Source organism: Mirounga leonina, unplaced genomic scaffold, assembly GCF_011800145.1.
Source record: "Mirounga leonina isolate KUSES-001 unplaced genomic scaffold, KU_Mleo_1.0 Mir_115, whole genome shotgun sequence".
NCBI lineage: Eukaryota > Metazoa > Chordata > Mammalia > Carnivora > Phocidae > Mirounga > Mirounga leonina.
Genome location: NW_023270268.1, coordinates 105,161,119 through 105,185,814, shown reverse-complemented (window position 1 = coordinate 105,185,814; position 24,696 = coordinate 105,161,119). Strand labels below are relative to the sequence as shown.

Below are 24,696 nucleotides of genomic sequence, written 5' to 3'. Positions count from 1 at the left end.
AATTGGTATTATCACTCGCCAAAGCATCAACTTTGGAGATTTTGAGCTTAACGGGGATCCTAGAAGTATTTTTGTCCTAATCCTCTAATTTCTACATGGGGAACTGAGGTCTAGAGGGATTAAATAAATAATTTAGAGTACAAAACTAGTTAGCTGCAGAGACAGGCTTATGAAGCGAATCATTTTACACACAGCCCTATATATCTTTTCCCCATTAAATCTGTTGTTTCTTCTCATAAGTTAAGGCCTAAGTACTATCTATTGACTCTTCTCCTGCAAATGAAAAGGCACCATGTAACATGCAGAGCAATCAAGAGTCATCTGTAATTTCCTTCTCTTTTACTTGTCTCTCTCATAGTACCAGGTGAAATTACAAAATTCAGAGAAGTATATTGATCTCCATTAATTTTACATGTTCCCCCACAAAGCCTTTTTATTCATTCTAAAATAAACTTCAACATGCTATAATGGAATTATCTGTTCTCTGACACTAAACATGGCACTACTTTACATTTTCAGACATACACGAATATTTCCCTAATACTCAAATGTAAGCAAAGGCTCAAAATATCCATTCAAATAAGGGAGATGCTGGATAAATACCTTGGCCACCTGTATACACAATCACATAATGCAGTATGTGGACTATAACACAATACAAAGAGTTGCATATCCCACTTGGTTTTATTCCTGCATTTTATTTTATTTTGATCACATTTTAAAAATGGATTTGAAGTTTAGACCCTTAATAAATCTGTGGTATTCTCTCTACTTTGTTCACTGGGATGAAGATTTAAAATGTAAACCATGACACTTGAATGAAAATTAAAAGAAAGCACAACAACTCTACTTACTGCATTGCATCTTGGCATTTTATAGTGTGCATGCCTGTTTATTAAAAGAATGAAACAGTAACTCTCCAAGAGCAGAGGTAGAAAAAAATGCAATACAAAAAATATAATTCAATTTTAAAGTTATTCTTTGTTACTTGAGTTGAGGTGTTCTATCACTAAGAAATATTCTTCAATTTGTAATGTAAGTAGGTGTAAAAAACTGTGAAATATAAATGGTAAAGGTTAAACTGTGCCCAATTTTTTTACCTTTTTAAATTTTCTATAATTTTCATAATTTATGTTTTACTAGTTGTCCATTTTCAAAATTCTTATGATTTTCTACCAAAATGTTCTTAATATTTTTCTATCTCCTTCAGTCTGGAGTTTTCTTGCTAATACTCATTTTTATTTTCTTTTTCAGTCTTGTAAAATCATGTCCATATTAATCTTCCTACAAACATTTTTTGTTAAGGGGCTTTTTGTTCAGTTTTATTAATTCTTTAGTTTATGATTATTGATAGTTTATTCTTACATTTATTTTGTATTTTCTTTTAAATCTTGATAGAATTATTTTAATTTTATTTTCTTATTTATAATTATGGTTATAAAAGACTACTTATGAGTATCATATGACATTTTTTCTTAGTCAAGCTTTTTTCACATATGTGATTTAAAATTTTCAAGTTAAAAAAATAAAGAGCAAGAACAAAACGTTGCTTGTTTCTTAATTTTTAACTTCTAATTTAATTGCAAAACACTCAGAAAATATCACCTATGCACAATTTCTAATTTTTGGAAATTTTTAGTATTTCCCATCCTGGGTACAAATTAATAGTCTTTTTAAGTAAATATTTCAGAGATATTTGAAGATCAGATGCTTCTGTTTTTTAGTGCAATGATCACTTTTATTAATTATACCCTGCAAATATCTAGTAACCTCATTTAATTTCTATATAAATGATATGATGAGCACTATAAGAGGTATTTAGGAGTCCTAAAAAAAATTACAGGTTTGTCAAATTCTCAGTTTTGCTGAATTTTCTCAGTACATAAAAGTTATGAATGTTATATTTTCTTGGTGGATTATAATTTTTATGAATACAAAACATCTCTCCCTGTCTCATTTTAAAATTTTACTTTAAGTTCTTATTTGTCCAAATTTCGCTGATGTTGCCAGACTTTGATTCTACATCTTTGTAATGTCAGTATTTTCAACCACATTGTGCTACTACTGATGCTTCCTTTGTAAATTTATAGCTTGATATTTTAACATAAACTGAGAAAATTTGTGTCTTACTAGACACAGATATTTATCATTCCACTTATTATAAGATGTGATTTTTTGTTAACTTTATTTCAGGCAGGTGTTTCCTTTAGGGAAAGGTGTAGCCCTTTCTTAATTGATGACATATAGATTTTTCCTTCAGTAGTGTGAACACTAAATATTCTACTTTTATTATTCAAATGGTTACCTTAAAATATTTTAATAATATATTTAAATTTATATTATGTATGTAGAGAGATGTATTTTATATACGATTTATCTATATAATTATATATATTGCATTTATAATTACATATACAATTTATAATTTCTAATTACATATATAATTATATATACATATTATATAATGTGATTTATAATTACATACATAACTACATGTTACAAATGTAATTATATATAATTATATTTATATTAAAACTATTATATTTATATTAAAACTATTTCAGTAGTTTTAAAGAAATTATATATAAATATAAATACAAATATAAATATAAATATATATATATAAATATAAATAAAAGTTCTCCCACCTTAGCCCAAACTAATTAATATCCCTAAGATGTTGTTATGGTAGTTATCTTCCCCCATAACCTCCAAAAATTTGTTGAAATGACCTGCAATTTTTATTCCTATCAATAAAACTTTTTATTTTATTCCTCTGCATTTTTAGAAAATACTTCTTACCATTTATTTTAAACTTTACAGTTATATTATCAATTGTTGTAAACGTAAAGTTATAAGTTATAATAGTTTCTTACTCAAATGTTTATCTAATGATCTTCATATTCTGTATTATCTTTAATTAGTTCATTAGTTTGTTTATGTTCTTTGCTTTTCTTTAAAAAATAATTTCTTAGTAATATTATGACTACTAAATCATTACAAGTCTTATGACTCTTGAATCATCACAAGTCTGAAAATGTTATTGGTAGATATTCTTAGGTTAAGAGTAAATTAAAAATATTCATACCCTTGGGGCACTTGGGTGGCTCATTTGGTTAAGCGTCTGGCTTTGGCTCAAGTCATGAACCCAGGGTCCTGGGATTGAGCCCCAGGTCAGGCTTCCTGCTCCGTGGGGAATCTGCTTTTCCTTTTTCCTCTACCCCTCCTCCCATCTTATTCTCTCTCTCTCTCTCTCAATTAAATAAATACATAAAATATTAAAAAAAATAATAATCACACCCTTATATTTTGTTATGGTTGATTTCAGTTTTAAAGCATTATACTCAACTCTAACAAATTTAAAATAATGTTCTCTGCCTAGGTAGTTAGCCCCTCTTTTGCTCAGACCAAATTCAAAGATCTGGGCTCTCAGGATGGGATACTTTAGGGATAACCCTAAAGAAATGCATTCTATGGCAGAATAAAATTATTATGGTAATATAAAGACAATGCTTCAGTGATGGTGAGCATCCATTGGGAGATTGTGCAGATTATTCAAACTATTGTTATGATTTGGGGAAATCTCTCCCCACAAGTAATAACAGTTTTGTTGCTACATGAGTCTTTCTAAATATTTTACCAGATATGGGACTTAAACAGTAGAAGGTAAATTGAGAAGTAAAACCAGAGCAAAGTTTATGTTACCATATTGTTTATGAACTTGCATTTTTTGCAACCACACTATTCTACATTTTTCTACATGCCCTTTTTCAGGTCAACATGTCTACAGAACATTGTCTGAAGTAACAGTGATAGATTGCTGTGGTATTGCTGTTAGTGTGAAATGGACGGACTATAATGTAATAAATGAACATCTTAGAAACATTAATCAGTTCACTATTGATAGATATGAAGATAAAGATGTGGAATTAAGGCAAATCTCCTCATGTATAAGCAATCAATGGTATATAACAGAAAACTATCTACTTAGAACCAAATAATATATAATATTCTAGCCTTAGCAGAAAGTCCAAAAGGATGAGTCAAGTGAACATGAAACACATTTTTTTCTTTTCTTTTTTTTTTTTTAAAGATTTTATTTATTTATTTGACAGAGAGAGAGACAGAGAGAGGGAACACAAGCAGGGGGAGTGGGAGAGGGAGAAGCAGGCTTCCCGCTGAGCAGGGAGCCCGATATGGGGCTTGATCCCAGGACCCTGGGATCATGACCTGAGCCAAAGGCAGACACTTAATGACTGAACCACTGAGGCGCCCCAGAACACATTTTTTTTTTCAATTAGTTTGTCTATAGACTGATAGGTAAGCTCATGAAGAACTTCTGTTTCTTTCAGTAGTTTTAAAGAAATATAGTTATGAAACTCCTGCTACCGAGCTGCAGTAAATCACACTCACATTTTCACAAATAATGTCCTTTCTTCTTGTTGCTGTTTCTTTTCTTTTCTTTTTTTTTTTTTATTTGTTTGACAGAGAGAGACACAGCGAGAGAGGGAACACAAGCAGGGGGAGTGGGAGAGGGAGAAGCAGGCTTCCCGCAGAGCAGGGAGCCCGATGTGGGGCTCGATCCCAGGACCCTGGGATCATGACCTGAGCCGAAGGCAGACGCTTAACGACTGAGCCACCCAGGCGCCCCTTGTTGCTGTTTCTTAAGCTTATCATTTAATTGTGAAATTAACAATCATAATTGTTGATGGCTATTTTTTTATTTAAAAAATACGTATACTTGCACTATTTACACATTAGTAATGAGCTATAGTTATAATTTTTAACTTTTAACTAATTGCAATTAATGCAATTTGGGTCAGTATTGCAATTAAATGTTCATCAAATAATCACCAAATACATGTATATTTAATGAGTTTATTGAAATATTTTATTATGTAAGCTCAGAATCTTTGGTAAAATAAACATGGATGTAAATGGATTAAATGACTGAATTCAACCATACCACCCTCTACGAAATTTGAGGCAACACAGGCAACCTAGGTGATGTGTAAGTTTAATATGGACATAGCACAAATTAGGAGGAAAGTGATACAGAAGTTTAAAATCACAAGAATTTGAAACATGAGCCAGAGAAGAGACTGTGATATTTGTTAATTTGTGGGAGGCACTGAGTACCCTCGAATAAAAAGAAAGGCTTAACAAAACCAACTCTAGGCCTCCTTAAAGGGCCTATAAAAATAGAGAAGAGTTTATGTGATAAATTAACACAGAAAATGAATTTAAAAAGTTTAAATGCATTAAAGACTCAACCAGATATACACTTGAAATTGGAAGCTGAATGTTGCAAGTACCATCATGAACATAACCGAACAAGATCTGTCTTTTGTCCATCCATTCATTTGGTGACCTGTGAAAAATGTTTATTCAGATTACTTCATCATTGCACACAAAGGCCCACACCATGGATTCCAGGATCAAAATGTTGTTGAAATTAAAAAGATCTACCCACAGAAACATAAACAAAAACCATGAAGCATCAACTAGCCATGTAGTTTTTAATTCCAGGTGGTGATAAAAATGGCAAAAAAAATAATGTGAGCAACAGGAGAAGTGAAAACCAGGTTATAGACTCAAATTTTATTTTGTTTTAGATTTATGGTTTTTTTTTTTTTTTTTCTCAATTTCCTCATTCTGTGTGTGTGTTTCTTGAAGGGATCTTAAACTTAATAATCAAAACCACATGCAACTGTTTATTATTATTATCCACTAATACAGATCAGATATTCACATTTTTTCCATTTTCCAGAATATTACCACAGATTCTTCTAGTAGATAAAATCTTGATTCATTTTCTGGAGGCAGATATTACTGTACCTGTCACTAATTCTCCCTTTCTGACATTGGCTATTGAGGGGGATTGAATTATGGCTTTAGCTTTGGAATGGCCTTAGCATGGGTCTAGTATCCTTCTTGGCCCCTTGATTTAGGATTTTTGGTCCTATGTGGGTTGCTTGGACTAATGGCATGTCATGATCACTGACAGTGTGCCATTTCTGAATCTAAGAAGCCCTACATTGTTCTGTGTGGCCTCTTGTGCTTTTGCCATTACGATGAGGAGAGCATGCCCTGGCTGATCTGCTGATCCAGGGAGGATGAGACACATGTGGAACAGACCAGAACCTTAAGAAGCCCTACATTGTTCTGTGTGATCTCTTGTGCTTTTGCCATTACTATGAGGAGAGCATGCCCTGGCTGATCTGCTGATCCAGGGGGATGAGACACATGTGGAACAGACCAGAACCTGCAGATCTGCAGTTCTTCCTATATGAACCCACCCTGGAGTAGATAACCCCCAGCTGACTCTTAGGTTCATAAGGGAACATAATCAAATTTAGGTAAGCTGCCAAGCTGAGTCCTGCCTTGGTTAGCCACCCAAGTAGCATCAACAAATCTCTTGTTCTTAAGATAGTTGATCTGAAGAAATGTGTTTTTGTTTTGCAATAGCTAATTAATACAGCTACTATTTTTTAATGAATATTCCCATGTGTTTTTTCTGCCCCTTTCCTGGAATGGGTAACTGAAATTAAATAACTGAGTAAGTTACTAAGTTCTCCACATGAAATTGCTATAGTGTAACAAAATCACAGTGTATATCCCACAAACAGTAGACAAACAGGGAACATGAATATTTAGGTTCAGTTTATGCCAGGTATTAACAAGAGTAATGCTTTGGGAGGTTTAGTGTGTGTCTTTTAGAGTTACCTAGCTTACTTTTTAGTCCAGTCATCGAGAATTTTTTTTTATTTTTCTTTGATGCAGGTATAAATAATTGGTGATAGCTCAAAATCATGCCCTATAAAAATCACCTAAATCTAAACCCTGAAGTTTTATTCTCCCTTAAAGTCCACTTAAAACACTTTAGTAAATTTCCTTTTCTCCTAAATGCAGCTCATTGCTCTGAACACATTTATAACTTGTCAACATTGCACTTATTTTTTCCTACTCATGTTTTATCCTCCTAAAAGTAAGGATTTTACTGAGTAACCTTTAGAGTGATACAAAATTGAATTCACACTGACATTCCCATAAAGGTTCTCCTGGTCTTTACTGTGCCATGGCAAATGTTTATGAGACTATTGACTGGAGTTACTAGTTCAATGTGTGTTCAAAGTTTAAATACCTCACAAAGCATCAGATCTGTATCCTCTCACCAGTATAGCAGTTGTGCCTGGGAACCCAGCAGTAACCTGACCCAGATAGAGTCTGTATCATAAAGGCAAAAGAAAACAAACCACTTAAGTCAGCAGTATAGCAGAAATCAAGGTAATGTTGCATATGCTTTTGAACACCTAGTGAGGCAAGATACCAAAAGCAAGCATGAATATAAAACCAGTGTAAAACTGGTTTCACCAACCCAGACAATTTATTTAATCATGCTGCATAAGAAGAAAGATTACTTGCTATTCTGTGTACAACTGTCATTGCTATAGATTAGAATGACTAGGTTTAGACAAGTTGCTGAAGGGATAGACATAAAATAATCAAGTTTTAATAGCATTTCTATTTTAGAAGGTATTCATGAAAGATACAATCACTTTTGAGAACATCACTTTGAGTAGCTAGGCTTCAGGAATCCCTAAAAAAATTTCATTTTTTAAAAAGTTTTTATTTTAATTCCAGTTAGTGAACATATCATGTTATATTAGTTTCAGGTGTACAATATAGTTATTCAATACTTCCATACACCACCCAGGGCTCATCAAAAATGCCGTCACCTATCTCACCCATCCCCCCATCTACCTTCCCTCCAGTAACCATCAGTTTGTTCTCTTAAGAGTCTGTTTCTTGGTTTGTCTCTATCTTTTTGTTTTTTTCCCTTTGTTCATTTGTTTTGTTTTGTAAATTCCACATATGAGTGAAATCATGTCTTTCTCTGACAGACTTACTTCACTTACCATTATACTCTCTAGCTCCATCCATGTCATTGCAAATGGCAAGATTTCATTCTTTTTTATGGCTGAATAATATTACATTGTATATATATGCCACATCTTCTTTATCCATTCATCAATTGATGGAAAAATTCATTTTTAACAGAAATGAAATAGAAGAGAGTGAGTATAAAATAAAGTATGTATGCAATATAATAAAACTTTATGTGTGTGTGTGTAACAATACATTATTCTTGCCAAATTTTTGCCATCTACCTAAAGGATGTGAAAGAACTAAAGATATCATGCTTGGTAGGATTTACATTATAAATGCTAGAGACCAAATTCCATTTATTGGGTTGGAATACCCTGTTCAGATGTAATTGAAAAAATTTATCTGCCTAGTATCTTTCAAGGGACTAGCAGTATGTTGATTATACCAGCTGAGTCATACTTCTTGTGACAATGAGAGATGACTTAGCATGACAGCCATCACAAGCACATTTCAATTTTTACTTCTTTTTGAAACTTGATACCCAGGGGCCTCCCGAAGGAGCATGATGATGGCACGAATTCTGTTTGGAGGCATCTTTGAGCTCACTCAGTAGACACCATGAGCAAAGCTCACACAACCAAGTTGAAAAAACTTCTGGACAAGAAATTATCAATGAAATTAAATGGTGGCAGACATGTCCAAGGAATATTGCAGGGGTTCAATCCCTTTATGAATCTTGTGATAGATGAATGTGTGGAGATGGCAACTAATGGGCAACAGAGCAATATTGGAATGGTGGTAATACAAAAAATAGTATCATGTTAGAAGCCTTGGAATGAGTATAAACAATGGGTGTGTTCACTGGAAGAAATCAACTGTTTCCACATGTCCCCTTTTCATAGCACCTGTTTTACTTCAATATAAAAATCTGGTCATGTGCATTTTTATATTGAACTTTTTTGTTAAATAACTTTTGTAATAGTCAAAAAAAAAAAAAAAAAAAAAGACTCGGCACCAAGAAGTGGAGCTTATAAATTGAAGTGTAGAGACAGCTTAAATTATTAATTATTAATTATTCTAAAGGAAAAAACTGGATATTTTATAATATAGAGTACAAATGAGGAGAATATAGGTTTTTGAAGGTTATGTTAAATTTGCAATTTTTTAAAAAGTAAAAACATATCCAGACTGATTTTATCTGGTTCTTGTTAAACCCATTGTTCCACAAGAAGAGTTTAACAGAAAACTGAATTTCAGGGAGGTATGGAGGTTTATAGTTAAGGAAAGACACAGATTTAGATTATTGGCTCCTAGACCAATTTTATCAAGAGAATTTCAGCACATGCTCGTGTAATTAATGGATTTACCAGCACCTCATGACCAAGAATTGGCTGGCCTAGTACAATGGCTTATTGAAGATTCAAGTGTGACATTAGTTGGGAGACTATATCAAAAGGATGGGGATCTTCCTTAGGATACATTTTATGCTTTGAATTAGAGACCATTATATGATACTTTCACCCCATAGTCAGAATACAGGAATCAGGAAATCAAGGAGTGGTAATGGGAGTGGCTTCTCTCATTATCATCCTTAGTAAATTACTCAAAGAACTTTTGCTCTTTATATGGCAAATTTGAGCTCCACTTGTGAAATGGACTTAGTCCTCAAGAAGGGTATGTTTCCTCTATGGTCAGGCAACACTGGTACTATTGAATTGGAAAACAATCTTGCCACCTGGCAATTTTGGGTACCATATCCACCAAAATAACAGGCAAAAAGTTTACTCTAATGGCTGAAGTGATTGACATTGATTATCGATAGATATTTTGCTTCCACACAGTAGGAACACAGAGGAGTCAATACATTTAAGAGAATAGACTTTTAATACTTCTCTGCACAATAGTAAAGATAATTAAGAAAAACTAGAGAAGCCAAAGAAAGGAAAACTATTGAGGACTCAAGTCCTTCAGAAATGAAGAGCTTGAATCATCAGACCTGATTAAAGAACACTAACCATGTTCTGGCTGAAAACACATAAAATATGGAATTGGTAGCAGAAGAACAGATTTGCCGATATAAAATGTAGCATCATGATCAATTACAGAAGTGAGTGCTGTGGTAGTTTTTTGTATCTATATATTTTTTGCTTATTGTGTGTATATATTTCTTTCTACACATGCCATCTATTTTCATCTCTCCCTTCCCTCTTATTACTTTATATAAAGTTATTGGAGGTTAGCCTTACATTTTTTCTTTAGGTAACAAATATTCAGTGAAATGGTGACTGGATTTGAGTAGTATCTAATATAGCTAGTGATGGGATACAATGACAATTGGACTTTGTGTCCCCTCATTTGGGGGGAAGATGAGAACTTCATCCCTTGTGCAAAGACTAATTACATCTTGTTAAGTGAAACATGAAATTGTTTTTGTTGTTTTATGGAAATTCAAACATTTGTATAAAGGTATGTATGGAATGTGAATTGCTGTCAATGCAGAATGTGAGAGTTTTCAATATACTGACTATTAGCTGCAGATCAACCCTTTCTTCACTTGCGCTGTTATACTAGAGTTAGAGATTGTTCTTTGGCCACATGATGTTGATATTAACCTTTGTCTAGAAAGAGATTGCAGAACTAGGTCAGCACGAAGGGGTTGAGCTATTTTGTCTGGAAAAGCTATGGATTGGAATGTGGAATGTGAAATGTTGTAGTGTTAACCTCAGAGGCCCCAATGAACCAGATGGAGTCCAAACACTTGAGTGGGTTTCTCTGCCATTCAGTGGGCTACTGTTGTAGACCAACCACAGCTCAAACACTTTGCAAGTTTCTCCATCACCTGAAGGGCTGGCCCACACGCTTCAGTTTACTTATCACAATCTGAGTGTTCCTTTCCCCTACTTTCTCTAAAGAGGTGTTAATCCCAGACTATGAGCCTGTCCCCTACCATAAGTTTCTAAGTTTCTAAGAAAAGTCTTATTTCCTTCTCCTCAGCCCTAGAGGGAGGAAGGGATTTATACATTTGTTATTACTGTACTCCTTTGATATCTTCTACTTCTGCACATCTTATTTAGTAATCGCCTTTTACTAGTTAATAGTTCTCAATGTTAAATTCCCCATGTTCATAATATTGATATAATTTCTATCTTTTGATGTGACCCAGACTAATACAATCATAGTTCTTGTTGTGCCTCTATTTTCTATTTCTCCTGACACTCTGTTGCTTTTCTTCAGCCTATTTCTATTATCCCATTCCAATTATTGTCCTTAAGATAAAATTTAAAACTTGAGCAGTAATAATATTTACTGGATTGTGTTCTTTAACTTTTAAAGCAAGAGAAATTGTGGCATTTTTTTTCCTCTAAGGAAAAGTGGTATTTTAAAAAATGTTAGCTACATTCATTTTCTTTTTTTAAAAATTTTATTATGTTATGTTAGTCAGCATACAATACATCATTAGTTTTTGATGTGGTGATCAACGATCCATTGTTTTCATATAACACCCAGTGCTCCATGCAATACGTGCCCTCCTTAAGATCCATCACCGGGCTAACAATCCCCCCCTCCCCCCTCCCCTCTAAAACCCTGTTTGTTTCTCAGAGTCCATAGTCTCTCATGGTTCATCTCTCCCTCCGATTTCCCCCTGTTCATTTTTCCCTTCCTTCTCCTAATGTCCTCCATGCTATTCCTTATGTTCCACAAATAAGGGAAACCATATGATAATTGACTTTCTCTGCTTGACTTATTTCACTTAGCATAATCTCCTCCAGTCCCATCCATGTTGATGTAAAAGTTGGGTATTCATCCTTTCTGATGGCTGAGTAATATTCCATTGTATATATGGACCACATCTTCTTTATCCATTCATCTGTTGAAGGGCATCTCGGCTCTTTCCACAGTTTGGCTATTGCAGACATTGCTGCTATGAACATCGGGGTGCATATGGCCCTTCTTTTCACTACATCTGTGTCTTTGGGGCAAATACCTGGGAGTGCAATTGCTGGGTCATAGGGTAGCTCTATTTTTAATTTTTTGAGGAAACTCCACACTGTTTTCCAAAGTGGCTGTACCAACTTGCATTCCCACCAACAGTGTAAGAGGGCTACCCTTTCTCCACAACCTCTCCACCATTTGTTGTTTCTTTCCCTGTCCATTTTTGCCATTCTAACTGGTGTAAGGTGGTATTTCAATGTGGTTTTGATTTGAATTTCCCTGATGGCTAATGATGATGAACATTTTTTCATGTGTCTGTTAGCCATTTGTATGTCTTCTTCAGAGAAGTGTCTTTTCATGTCTTCTGCCCATTTTTGAGTTGCTTATTTGTTTTTTGGGTGTTGAGTTTGAGAAGTTCTTTATAGATCTTGGATACCAGCCCTTTATCTGTAGTGTCATTTGCAAATATCTTCTCCCATTCTGTGGGTTGCCTCTTTGTTTTGTTGACTGTTTCCTTTGCTGTGCAGAAGCTTTTTATCTTGATGAAGTCCCAAAAGTTCATTTTTGCTTTTGCTTCACTAGCTTTTGGAGATGTATCTTGAAAGAAGTTGCTGTGGGCGATGTCAAAGAGGTTACTGCCTATGTTCTCCTTTAGGATTTTGATGGATTCCTGTCTCACATTGAGGTCTTTCATCCATTTTGAGTTTATCTTTGTGAATGGTGTTAGAGAATGGTCGAGTTTTATTCTTCTGCATGTGGCTGTCCAATTTTCCCAGCACCATTTATTGAAGAGATTGTCTTTTTTCCATTGCATGTCTTTTCCTGCTTTGTCAAAGATTATTTGACCATAGGGTTGAGGGTCCATATCTGGGTTCTCTATTCTGTTCCATTGGTCTATATATCTGGTTTTGTGCTAGTACCATGCTGTCTTGGTGGTCACAGCTTTGTAATAGAGCTTGAAATTGGGCAACGTGATGCCCCCAGCTTTGTTTTTCTTTTCCAACATTTCCTTGGCGATTCGGGGTCTTTTCTGATGCCATACAAATTTTAGGATTGTTTGTTCCAGCACTTTGAAAAATGTCATTGGAATTTTGATCGGGATGGCATTGAAGGTATAGATTGCTCTGGGTAGCATAGACATTTTAACAATGTTTATTCTTCCAATCCATGAGCATGGAATATTTTTCCATCTTTTTGTGTCTTCTTCAATTTCTTTCATGAGTGTTCTGTAGTTCCTAGAGTATAGATCCTTTACCTCTTTGGTTAGGTTTATTCTGAGGTATCTTATGGTTTTTGGTGCTATTGTAAGTGGAATCATTTCTCTAATTTCTCTTTCTACAGTTGTGTTGTTAGTGTATAAGAAAGCAACTGATTTCTGTGCATTGATTTTGTATCCTGCCACATTAATGAATTGCTGGATGAGTTCTAGTAATTTGGGGGTGGAGTCTTTCAGTTTTCCACATAAAGTATCATGTCGTCTGCGAAAAGAGAGAGTTTGACTTCTTCTTTGCCAATTTGAATACCTTTATTTCTTTTTGTTGTCTGATTGCTGTTGCTAGGACTTCTAATACTATGTTGAACAAGAGTGGCAAGAGTGGGCATCCTTGACATGGTCCTGATCTTAAGGGAAAGACTCTCAGCTTTTCCCCATTGAGGATGATATTCGCTGTGGGTTTTTCACAGATGGATTTAATGAACTTGAGGAATGTTCCCCCTATCCCTATACTCTGAAGAGTTTTAATCAGGAAAGGATGTTGTATTTTGTCAAATGCTTTTTCTGCATCAATTGAGAGGACCATATGGTTCTTCTCCCTCCTCTTATTAATGTGTTCTATTGCATTGATTGATTTGCGAATGTTGAACAACACTTGCATCCTGGGGATAAATCCCACTTGGTCGTAGTGGCTGATCTTTTTAATGTATTGTTGGATCCTATTAGCTAGGACTTTGTTGAGGATTTTGGAATCCATATTCATCAGGGATATTGGTCTGAAATTCTCCTTTTTGATGGGGTCGTTGCCTGGTTTGGGCATTAAGGTAATGCTGGCCTCATAGAATGAGTTTGGAAGTTTTCCTTCTGTTTCTATTTTTTGAAACAGCTTCAGGAGAATAGGTATTATTTCTTCTTTGACTGTTTGGTAGAATTCCCCAGGGAATCCATCAGGCCCTGGACTCTTGTTTTTTGGGAGGTTTTTGATCACTGCTTCAATCTCTTTCTGGTTATTGGCCTATTCAGGTTGTCAATTTCTTCCTGTTTCAGTCTTGGCAGCTTATAGGTTTCCAGGAAGGCCTCATTTCATCCAGATTTCTCAGTTTATTGGCATATAGTTGTTGATAATAATTTCTAATAATTGTTTCTATTTCCTTGGTGTTAGTCGTGATCTCTCCCCTTTCATTCATAATTTTATTAATTTGGGTCCTTTCTCTTTTCTTTTGGATAACTCTGGCCAGTGTTTTATCGATCTTATTAATTCTTTCAAAGAACCAACTTCTAGTTTCATTGATTTGATCTACTGTGTTTCTTGTTTCTAATTCATTGATCTCTGTTCTAATTTTAATTATTTCTCTTCTAATGCATGGCTTAGGCATTGCTTTTTCTCTAGTTCTTTAAGGTTTAGAGTTAGTTAGTGAATTTGGGATTTTTCTATTTTTTTGAGTGAGGCTTGGATGGCTATGTATTTCCCCCTTAGGACCACCTTTGTAGTATCCCATAGGTTTTGGACCGATGTGTTTTCATTCTCATTGATTTCTATGAATTGTTTAAGTTCTTCTTTGATTTCCTGGTTGACCCAAACATTCTTGAGCAGAGTGGTCTTTAGCTTCCAAGTATTTGAATTTCTGCCAAATATTTTCTTGTGATTGAGTTCCAGTTTTAAAGCACTGTGGTCTGAGAATATGCAGGAAATAATCTCAATCTTTTGGTATTGGTTGAGACCTGATTTGTGACCCTGTATGTGGTCTATTCTGGAAAAAGTTCCATGTGTGCTTGAGAAGAATGAGTATTCTGTTGTTTTAGGGTGGAATGTTTGGTATATATATATATATATATATATATGAGGTCCATCTGGTCCAGTGTATCATTCAAAGCTCTGTTCCCTTGTTGATTTTCTGCTTCGATGATCTGTCCATTGCTGAGAGTGGAGTATTGAGGTCTCCTACAATTAATATATTATTATCAATATGACTCTTTATTTTGGTTAACAGTTGGCTTATGTAGATGGTTGCTCCCATGTTGGGGACATAAATATTTACAATTGTTAGATCTTCTTGTTGGATAGACCCTTTAAGAATGATAGAGTGTCCTTCTGTGTCTCTAATTACAGACTTTAGTTTAAAGTCTAATTTGTCTGATATAAGAATTGCTACCCCAATTTTCTTTTGAGGTCCATTGTCATGGAAGATGGATCTCTATCCCTTCACTTTCAGTCTGGATGTATCTTTAGGTTCAAAATGAGTCTTTTATAGACAGCATAAGGATGGGTCCTGTCTTTTTATCCATACTTCAACCCTGTGCCATTTTATGGGAGCATTTAGGCCATTCACGTTGAGAGTGATTATTGAAAGATAGGAATTAATTATCATCATGTTGCCTGTGAAGACATTGTAAATTTCTGTTGTATATCACTCTTGGGGTCTTTCTCTTTTTATAGAACACCCCCTTAATATTTCTTGCAGGGCCGGCTTAGTGGTCACATATTCTTTCAGTTTCTGCCTGTCTTGGAAGCTCTGCATCTCTCCATCCATTCTAAATGAGAGCCTTGCCAGATAAAGTATTCTTGGCTGCATGTTCTTCTCATTTAGTACCCTGAATATTTCTTGCCAGCCCTTTCTGGCTTGCCAGGTCTCTGTGGATAGGTCTGACATTATTCTGATGTTCCTCCTTCTGTACATAAGGAATCTCTTCCCCCTAACTGCCCTTAAGATGGTTTCCTTGGTTCTAAGATTTGCAAGTTTTACTATTACATGCCAGGCTGTTGGCCTGTTTTCCTTGATCTTGTGACGGGTCCTCTCTGCCTCTAGGATGTGAATGTTTATTTAATTCCCCAGATTAGGGAAGTTCTCAGCTACAATTTGCTCAAAACATCTTCTAGTTCTCTCTCTTTCTCCACTCCCTCCAGGATTCCAATTATTCTGACATTGGCATGCTTCATGGTGTCACTTATTTCTCTGATTCTATTTTCATGGATTCTGAGTTGTTTTTCCCTGGCCTCCTCTTTTCCCTTTTTATCTATTATATTGTCTTTCAGGTCGCTTATTCGTTCTTCTGCCTCACTTACCCTAGCTGTTAGATTATCTAGATTGGATTGGATCTCACTGATAGCATTTTTAAGTTCTGCCAACTCAGCTTTCATTTCTGCCCTTAGACACTCTATGTTGCCATTAATTGATTTCTCCATTCTAGCTATTGTCTTCACAATTGCTAGCCTGAATTCCATCTCCGACATCTTGGTTATATCTGCATCCGTTTGTAAATCTGCAGCATAAGTCATATTCTCTGAGTCTTTTCTATTTTGGGGGTTCATCCTCCTAGTCATTCTGTTGATGGGTGGCTGAGGGAATGTATAGAGTCCAAATTATTGACCAGAACCCAAGCAAGATGCACCTGTTTTCTTGGGACCTTAGGGTTGCTGGCCTCTTGTTTTCCCAGCCTGTCTTCTGTGGGAGGGGCCTGCCATGCTGTTACTCAGGCAACCCTGTTTGGGCGGAGTTGCCCTGCCCACCTGTGGCTGGGGATGGGCTCAGTGGGAATCAGTTTTTTGGGTTTTGTTCTCTGGCGGCTTTCCCTGGTGGCTTTCCACGTCTCTTCTGAGAGTCAGAGCAGAAGAGACCATTTCCAACCCTCTGCCTCAGAGCCTAGAGATCGCAGTCTGTTCTTCAGTGAGCTCTCCAGGCCACACTGTCTCCATTTTTGTCTGTGCTGCTATAAACTGCAGCGTCCTGGGTTGTGTGCCCCTCTGCAGCACTCCTAGTCCTGCCTCCAGGTTGGGGCATGTCTCTGCCCTTTGTGTTTCTAAAACAGCCAACGGCTCCCAGTTCTCAAGTGTGACCCTGCTGCTCCAGGTTTCCGTCCCAGGGCCTGCCCTAAATTCCTTTCCCTGCTGCTACCGGTCTGCGAGTCTGTGCCCGGCCCCAGCGAGCAAGGCTGTTGCTCACCACCAGTGTAGGATCCCCACATCCAGTCTCCCTCCCGCTACTGTTTATCCTCCGATATCTACCCCTGGAATCACGGCTTCCTGCTTCGTACCTCGAAACCAACCATCTGCGATATTCTGTTTGTAGAGATCCAGATCTTCTTACATCTCAGCCTGATTTCGTGGGTGCTCAGAATGGGCTGGTAGATATCCAGCTCAATTCCAGGGACCAGTTGAAATAGGGTTCCCTACTCCTCCGCCATCTTTTCTTCTCCCTCTATATCCATATTCTTATGCTAAGGGAACCTTTGGCTATTAAGGTCTTGAGCTAGTATAAAAGTCCAGATTCAAAGCACTAGCATATCCTTCATATCTAACCACCATCTCTCCAACTCCAGATGAATTTCACCAGGTATCTTCCATACAGATAAGACATATAAATGAATCACCATCAGAGTATGAATCTATTAATATGCTATTATAAAATAAATTTTAGTTCAGTGTGATAAATTGTTATGGGTAAAAGCTGAGGAAAAAATAAATACTACACTATAAATACAATGTAGAATAGGAGGTAAAGCAGGAGGACATTACCTGGTAATGTGAGTCTTACTATTGACATCATGTTCAGCCCATAGAAGAGACCCAAATAACAACCCTAACCCATAAATGTAGTCAGAATCTAAAGCCAGAGGACAAAACTGTCATTGAGTAATTACTAGTTACTTCACATTCATTGTCTAGATATAAAATTTAGTTTTGGCCCATACTTCTTTTCTCTATTTATTACCACCATCACTCAAAATGTTTAGTCTATCTAAAAATGTCAGTATTTCACAATGGAATGATCAAAGCAGAAATATACGCTATATTATAGGAAAGAACCTCCTAAGTATGTGAAAGAGAATTTTACTTTCATTGTTGTTTCCATTGAAGGGATAAGATAAAGAATTAAGCAAAAATGCATGGAGCTCTCAAGTGGAGGGGACATTGCTAATACTGATTTTAACCAATGAAGCTGCCTTTTAATTTGGAATGGTAGTCAGGCATTACATTAAGATACAGTAAGTAGGAAGCATTCTTAAATCAATTTGACAAGTATCAAAGTTTATTAATATTTTAACCACAATAAATGTGATAAGTCCCTTTTCTCCCTTTATCAAACTAATTAATTTTTAGATTACTCTTTAGATCTCAAGATGAAGATATTTAATTCCCTTTAGATGCAACCAGATGAAGACCTGTGGAACAGTTGGGGGGCACAACCTGGAATGGAGCCTTATGGAGACATATTTGTCATTAAATCTCTACAAATCACATTTTACCACTTCATGTGGTGCACACCTGTCACTGCTTGATTATGTACTTTGCTGCCACAGAAGAGACTCCATAGCCCTGAAAATGCCTATTTTGTTGTCTTTACAGTGTGCCTTAAAACAATAACAAAATAAGGGGATTGGGGTATCATAGGGAGATTATGTCCACAGGAGGTACATAAGATACTTTAACAAGACCTCTTCCTGCCAAAATTCCTATGTTTTATATTCTAGCCCTATGCTCCTCAGGGGTGAAAATGGGAGTTTGCCATTTAAGATTGATTTTCTTAGTTTCTTATGATATAAACACACCTGTTCAAAATAACTTTGTGTTGATAAAGAAAATTTCTTCTAAGTGTTTCTTCTCATAAGCCCTGTATTTTGCCTAGAACAGGAGTTGGTCCTTTGATAACTGATTCTCAAAACAGCAAGTTGTTCAAGGGGTAGAATTTGCAATATTTTATAAACATAGAGTCTCGGGGCACCTGGCTGGCTCAGTCAGTTAAGTGTCTGCCTTCAGCTCAGGTTATGATCCCAGGGTCCTGAAAACATATAGTCTTAACATACTAATTTAAAATTGAATTTCTGAAAGATCCCACCCATGCTTTTATGGCTTTTATGTTTTAAGGAGATGGCTTTTATATTTTAAGGAGAATCTGAACTCTAAAAATTAAACATTGTATCTATGCATATTTTATGTTACTCATTGTATCTTGTAAATGTAAATAATGGGATTCTTTGTCTACTTTTACTGTATTTTAGGTCGGTGCAACAGTAAATCCTCAATTTATTATCCATGGGAGTAAAAATTGACACTATATAGCAAACTAGGTCCATAGTCTCTGTGAAGTTTTCACAGTATTAAAATAAACAGAGTAATGACTTTGCAATCCTAAAATGTAAAAACAATAGAAAATTAAAAGAAATACAACACATTTTTTTTCAGTTTGAGAAACATAAAAATGTCTATAAATGCAAGTTATATAAATAACTATAAAAATTTTTAATTTCAAATAAAATTCACAAATAAGAGGTCATGAGGCAGTTCAGTATCAAAATGTAATTTGAATATGTTCTATTTCAGTTTGGAGAAGAGACAGATCAATTGAAATAGAGTCAAAAGGTACAAGGAGATCTTGGAGAATTGAAAACTCAGTCTCTCTTTATGGTTTCAAGATCTCTAATGTCTGCTGATTTCTGCTCTTCAGTCTTTTGTGTGTCTGTCTCATTTTTGTTTTTCTTCTACAGATAAACTCTCTTGGTCCTTCTTGCCCATGGTTTAATTTGTGGCCCCTGCCCATTCCCCATATCAAATGGTAGCCTTTGTCCTTGATTCTTCACCAACTGCAAGCTCTCTCAGTTAATTAATGTACTTTCTCTTTACCTAAATTAAGAACTCCTAGAAAATAGAATCTCACTGGTCCAGTTTGGAGAACTAGGATATAGCAAATTTCACATTGCTCTTTTAGACCATGGCATATATTTTTAAGTGGAAATCAACAGTGAAGAAATAATAACAATGTAATAAAATATTGAAGTTCAGTAAGATATGGGCAGATTAATGGGGTAGATTTGTGACAGCTAAACTTTGTTTAGTAGAAGGTGAAAACAACCTTTTTTTTTTTTTTACTCTTGTAAATGAGCTCTTATTCATTGCTGCCAGATAGATTTCCTTTCTCACAATTGACCCAACATTCCACATTTAATTCTGTTTTCATGCGATTTCTTTCTATGTTTCATACCTCTTTCTGGAAGCTACTCTAATGAATTTACCAAATGTTTTAGTATGTCTATGATAATTAATTAGCATTTTAATATGCCATTTAATTTTCTAATTGTGTCACACATATTTACTACTTACCATATATTCATATGTGTGTACCTGGTCACACCTACACAATTATAGAATCTCGAAGTTTTAATGTTTCTCATACTTATTTCTCAAAAACCATAGCCACATTATGAAATTCTGTAATTAGAGCCTAATGCTAGTCTCTTGTGGCAAGAGGTCAAATACTATTCTTCAAAATCCCAGAGGAAGTTTAGGGCTGAAACTATAGCTGTGGTTCAATAAAAAATTGTGGTCAAATTATAGGAAGGTACTACATATGCTGGTCCCAGAATGGTTTCAGAGTATTTACTTCCATACCTTTGTTGATAAAACACATGAAAGATTAGAACCAAAAACACCTATGATTTATTGAGGGCTCACTTATAAAAATAAACTGATGATGGATGAAAAGCAAACTTCTAACTGAAAATTCAACTTTAAATTTTACTTACCTGGGTTGAATCATCTTAATTTCAGACATGCAAAATGTAAATTAATCTGAGGTTAAGTTCTTCACTATCTGTTTTTTTCAAAAGGAAATGCAGTAATCAGAGATCTTCTCATTTGTAACCATTAGACCTCACAAAATCTGGTTGAGTTGCAAAGAAAATAAGGAAAAGACACAAAAGGAGAATATTTTTATTATAACTTATATAATTTGAGAAATTAAGAAGACTGTGAATGATTAGAAAGCAAATAGAGGGCGCCTGGGTGGCTCAGTTGGTTAAGCGACTGCCTTCGGCTCAGGTCATGATCCTGGAGTCCCTGGATCGAGTCCCGCATCGGGCTCCCTGCTCGGCGGGGAGTCTGCTTCTCCCTCTGACCCTCCCAACCCTCCCCCCTCTCATGTGCTCTCTCTCTCAGTCTCTTTCTCTCAAATAAATAAATAAAATCTTAAAAAAAAAAAAAAGAAAGCAAATAGATTTTTCTAAGTAAAAGAATAGACTAACAAATATTTAACTATTCTCTTGTGATGCAATTCAGGAACTAGTATAACAAAAATTTGAAAAATTTTAAAGAAGTGAAATGCAGATTTTATCCATTTTATTAGATTATAATTGCTCAAGTGATAGGTAAATAAATACAAAAGCAATAAATATTGTTATATTACTGCTTTTCTCATAAGGAATTCTAACATTTAAAAAACTACAACATTTGTTTCATAAATGGAATTGTATGCAATGCTACTCAATGTGGGGTCAATAGATCAGCTGCCAGACCATAGGCTAATTGTTACTATACCAGGATGGGGAAAAAAAAAATGCACTGCCTTCATTGAGAAAGTCTTGCTATAAAAAAAATAAATAAATAAAACATCATTGTGAGCTTAATAATAGAGATGATTTCCTTTTTGTCACAAACCCCTTCATCAAATTGTAGATGATCTCTTTGTACTTAATTTTGTTGATGATGAATAATAATTATATATAAATGAACACCTTAATTGTATACTTTTTTGTACAACTTGTAGTAAGGCAGATATAAAAAATAGCACAGCTTTGCTTGTATATTCAAAATCTCTATAGTTTTGTCTTATGGATCAGAATTACTAACAAATGCTCTCCTTTTTTGTTTATCAGAGCATATATGTTGCCTTCATTTTGTAAGATAGTTTTACTGGATATAGAATTTTTGATTGACATTTTTTCCTTTCAGCATTTTGTCATTCCATTGCTACCTGTCCTTTCTTTTTTCTGATGAGAAGTCAATGGTAAGTCATATTTTTGCTATTTTTCCATAGGTGGCTGAATCACCTTTCCCTTACAGCTTTAATAATCTCTTTGTCTTCCAGCAGTTTGTTATTGTTGGTCTGGCTATTGATATATTTTTATATCTCCTACATGAAGTTAAATAGAATCAAATTTGGAAAATGTTTAACCATGAATTTTGCAAAGTTTTTTTTTGTATTTTTTCTCCTCTCTCTCCTTAGGAAATTCATTACACATTCATCGGCATGTTTGATGTTGTCCCACATATCTCTGTTCATTTTTATTTAATGTGGGGTTTTTTTGCAATCTGTCTTTTATATTGGATAATTTCTATTGATCTGTTTTTTTTGTTTGTTTTGTTTTTGAAGTCAAAATGAGTATTTTAATTTAGTTTCAGAAAAAGATGTCACATGAATTTGGATTAGAAAAAAGGTTTGTTTATCCAGAAATGCAGGGAAAAGAAATAACCCTTAATAGGTTCAATGATAATTTTCTGGATCTTCCTTTTGCCTTGAAAACTATATCTTTTCCCCAAAGCACCTACTTCAAAAATCACCTGACCCTGTTTATCTCCCTCTAGCTGGAACAGGCTAATTCCCCTCCACCCCATCCCTCTTCTTTCAGTCATATTGTGTGGGTGCCGAAGACTCTGGGCTCTGACCAATGAACAGAACTGTCCTTTAAGCTAGCGACCCACAGGCAGTGGCACCCAAAGCCCCACTCCCAGTCCCCATGGCAGAAGCCACAGAGCTGGCATTTGTTTTCACTGTCTCAGGATGAGGAGCCAAAAGCTGACCATCAGCGCAAATCAATGCCGAATATGGAGAGAGAATGAGGGCTCCTAGATCCAGAGTAGGCTGCAAGCTGGGGCAGGAAAAGAGAATTTTTGAGTCGTCCCATCTTTAGAAACAAGGGGGAAACGGGATCATTCTCCACTGCTATGGTCCTATTAGCTACTCTACTGCTACTGAGCTCCAAGGTGATGTGCAAGCTCAAAAGGCTCTGAATAAAGCAGGAGAACTTTCCCCTGGCTGGAGAAGGGAGTAACATAGGAAGAGAGGTCAATGAATCATTTATAGGAAGACCAGTGATGGGAACTTCAGCTCTTAACGTGGCTGTCAGCCCTGAAAAGGACAATCCAGTAAGAACCGAGACAACCACTCCAGACTGGTGTAGCTGGGGAATCTTCAGGCCTTTCCCTAGGTCCCACACCAAGTGTTTGATCCCATTCCAGGTGTGATACATGAGAGGGAAGACAAGTGCAGATTTGGCTGTGTAGATAAGTGATCTCCCCAGACACAGGAACTTTACAAGTTCCAAATGAGATTGAAAGGTCCCCAGAGCCAAGAGGGCCAACAAGCCAGAAAGGGAGACCCCTGTACTCAAGGCCATACCAGTACCACAGTGGCAAATGGATATTGCCATGGGAAGAGATCAACTGTAGATAGTGATATGCGGAGACAGAAGACAGTTTAAACTAGTATTCTTTTTCCAGAACTTCTGCATCCCTTCTGTGGCTGTAGTTCCCAAAGGAACAGCATTTCTGATACAGAACCTAGGACTAAAATGGGCACAGAGGCAATGACAGCCAACATGTCTCAACAAGAGTGCAGCCATCTTCTCTACTGATCTACTTTTAAATAAACTGATTCATGCTTTTGCATATCTGTTCTGCTTTTAAATCCATCTAGTCAATGTCTTTCCATTATTTTGGTTAGTACATACTTAAATTCTAGAATTTTCTTTTTTTACATAGTTTGTGTTTCTCTACTGGAAGTCCATTTGACAAACCACTATAATCATATTTTTTCTTTAACTTCTTAATATAGTTTTCTTTAATTCCTTTAACATATTTATAAAAGCATCTATGAAGTCTGCTAAATCCAACGTATTGATCCACTTAGAGACATTTTCTACTGACTGCTTTTTTTCTTGACTATGGGTCAGTTTTTCTGTGTCTGTGTATGCCTTGTAATTTTTGTTGTTGAAAATTGGACAATGTTAGATAAAATAACGTAACAACTTCAGGCTCTTTATTTTTCTTACCTGAAGTTTTATTTTTTATGTGTTTTTTTGTGACTTAAATTTATTGAATCTTTCCCCACATGGTATGCAGGTATTAATGTCACTGATCATTTTTTCTTGTTATTATTTTCACACTGGTTAGTTAGAAGTTGCCCCAGTGACTGAATGGATTAGTTGTCAGATAGCTGAGTATTTTTCCCCCTCAAATATCTTGAGATTGTAAGGCTTCCTTTTCTGACAGAAGATTTTTATGTGGATTGGAGAGAGTGTTCCTGTGATCAGTTAATTTTCAAGTCCATCTGAGGCTTTTACTTTTTTCTGTGTCCTCTTGGGTTTTCCCTGTTTGTATGCAAAGTTCCCAAATTAGTGAGAGATGTATGCAGAACTTCCTCAGTTCTTCTTTAGTTTTCTTAGTTTTACTAGGTCTCCATTAATTTTTTGTTTTTGTTTTGTTTTGTTTTTGCCACTCAGGACATAGAGATTTATGCTTTACCGTGTGCCACTTACTGAGATTGAAAATATGGAAAACAGAGTTATGTAACCTTTAAGAGATGTTTTGATATTATTAAAAAACCAAACTCATATCTGAGTTCTTTAGGTCAGTAACAGTCTCATTTTACTTTCAAACTTTAAGGACATTTGGGGGGGGGGGCAGTGGAGGGGAGACATGATTAGATTGGAATAGTCTGAGCCTTGATTCTGAAAGAGCTAAATTTGAATCTTGGCTGCCAAGCTTACTTAATGTAGGAAAATAGTCTCCTGGCTCCAGTTTCTTTTCGCTTATGTCAGTGATTTACAAAGCCTGAATGTTAGGTTATAAATGAGGTTTAAATTAAATGATTTAAGTAAAGCAATTATCA

At 35.5% G+C, this 24,696-nt stretch overlaps 1 protein-coding gene and 1 pseudogene across 1 annotated transcript; one reads left to right on the top strand and one right to left on the bottom strand.

Moving 5' to 3' along the window:
- The first annotated feature begins 8,508 nt into the window (after positions 1-8,508).
- Positions 8,509-8,729, top strand: LOC118000698 (annotated as a pseudogene).
- Positions 8,730-22,609: 13,880 nt separating this feature from the next.
- On the bottom strand, positions 22,610-23,428 carry LOC118001049 (succinate dehydrogenase cytochrome b560 subunit, mitochondrial-like). The gene is made up of 2 exons (XM_034990986.1): positions 23,350-23,428; positions 22,610-23,247 (listed from the first exon to the last, which is right to left on the bottom strand). The coding sequence occupies exons 1-2, from the start codon at positions 23,426-23,428 to the stop codon at positions 22,610-22,612; spliced, it is 717 nt and encodes a 238-aa protein (XP_034846877.1).
- Positions 23,429-24,696: the final 1,268 nt, after the last annotated feature.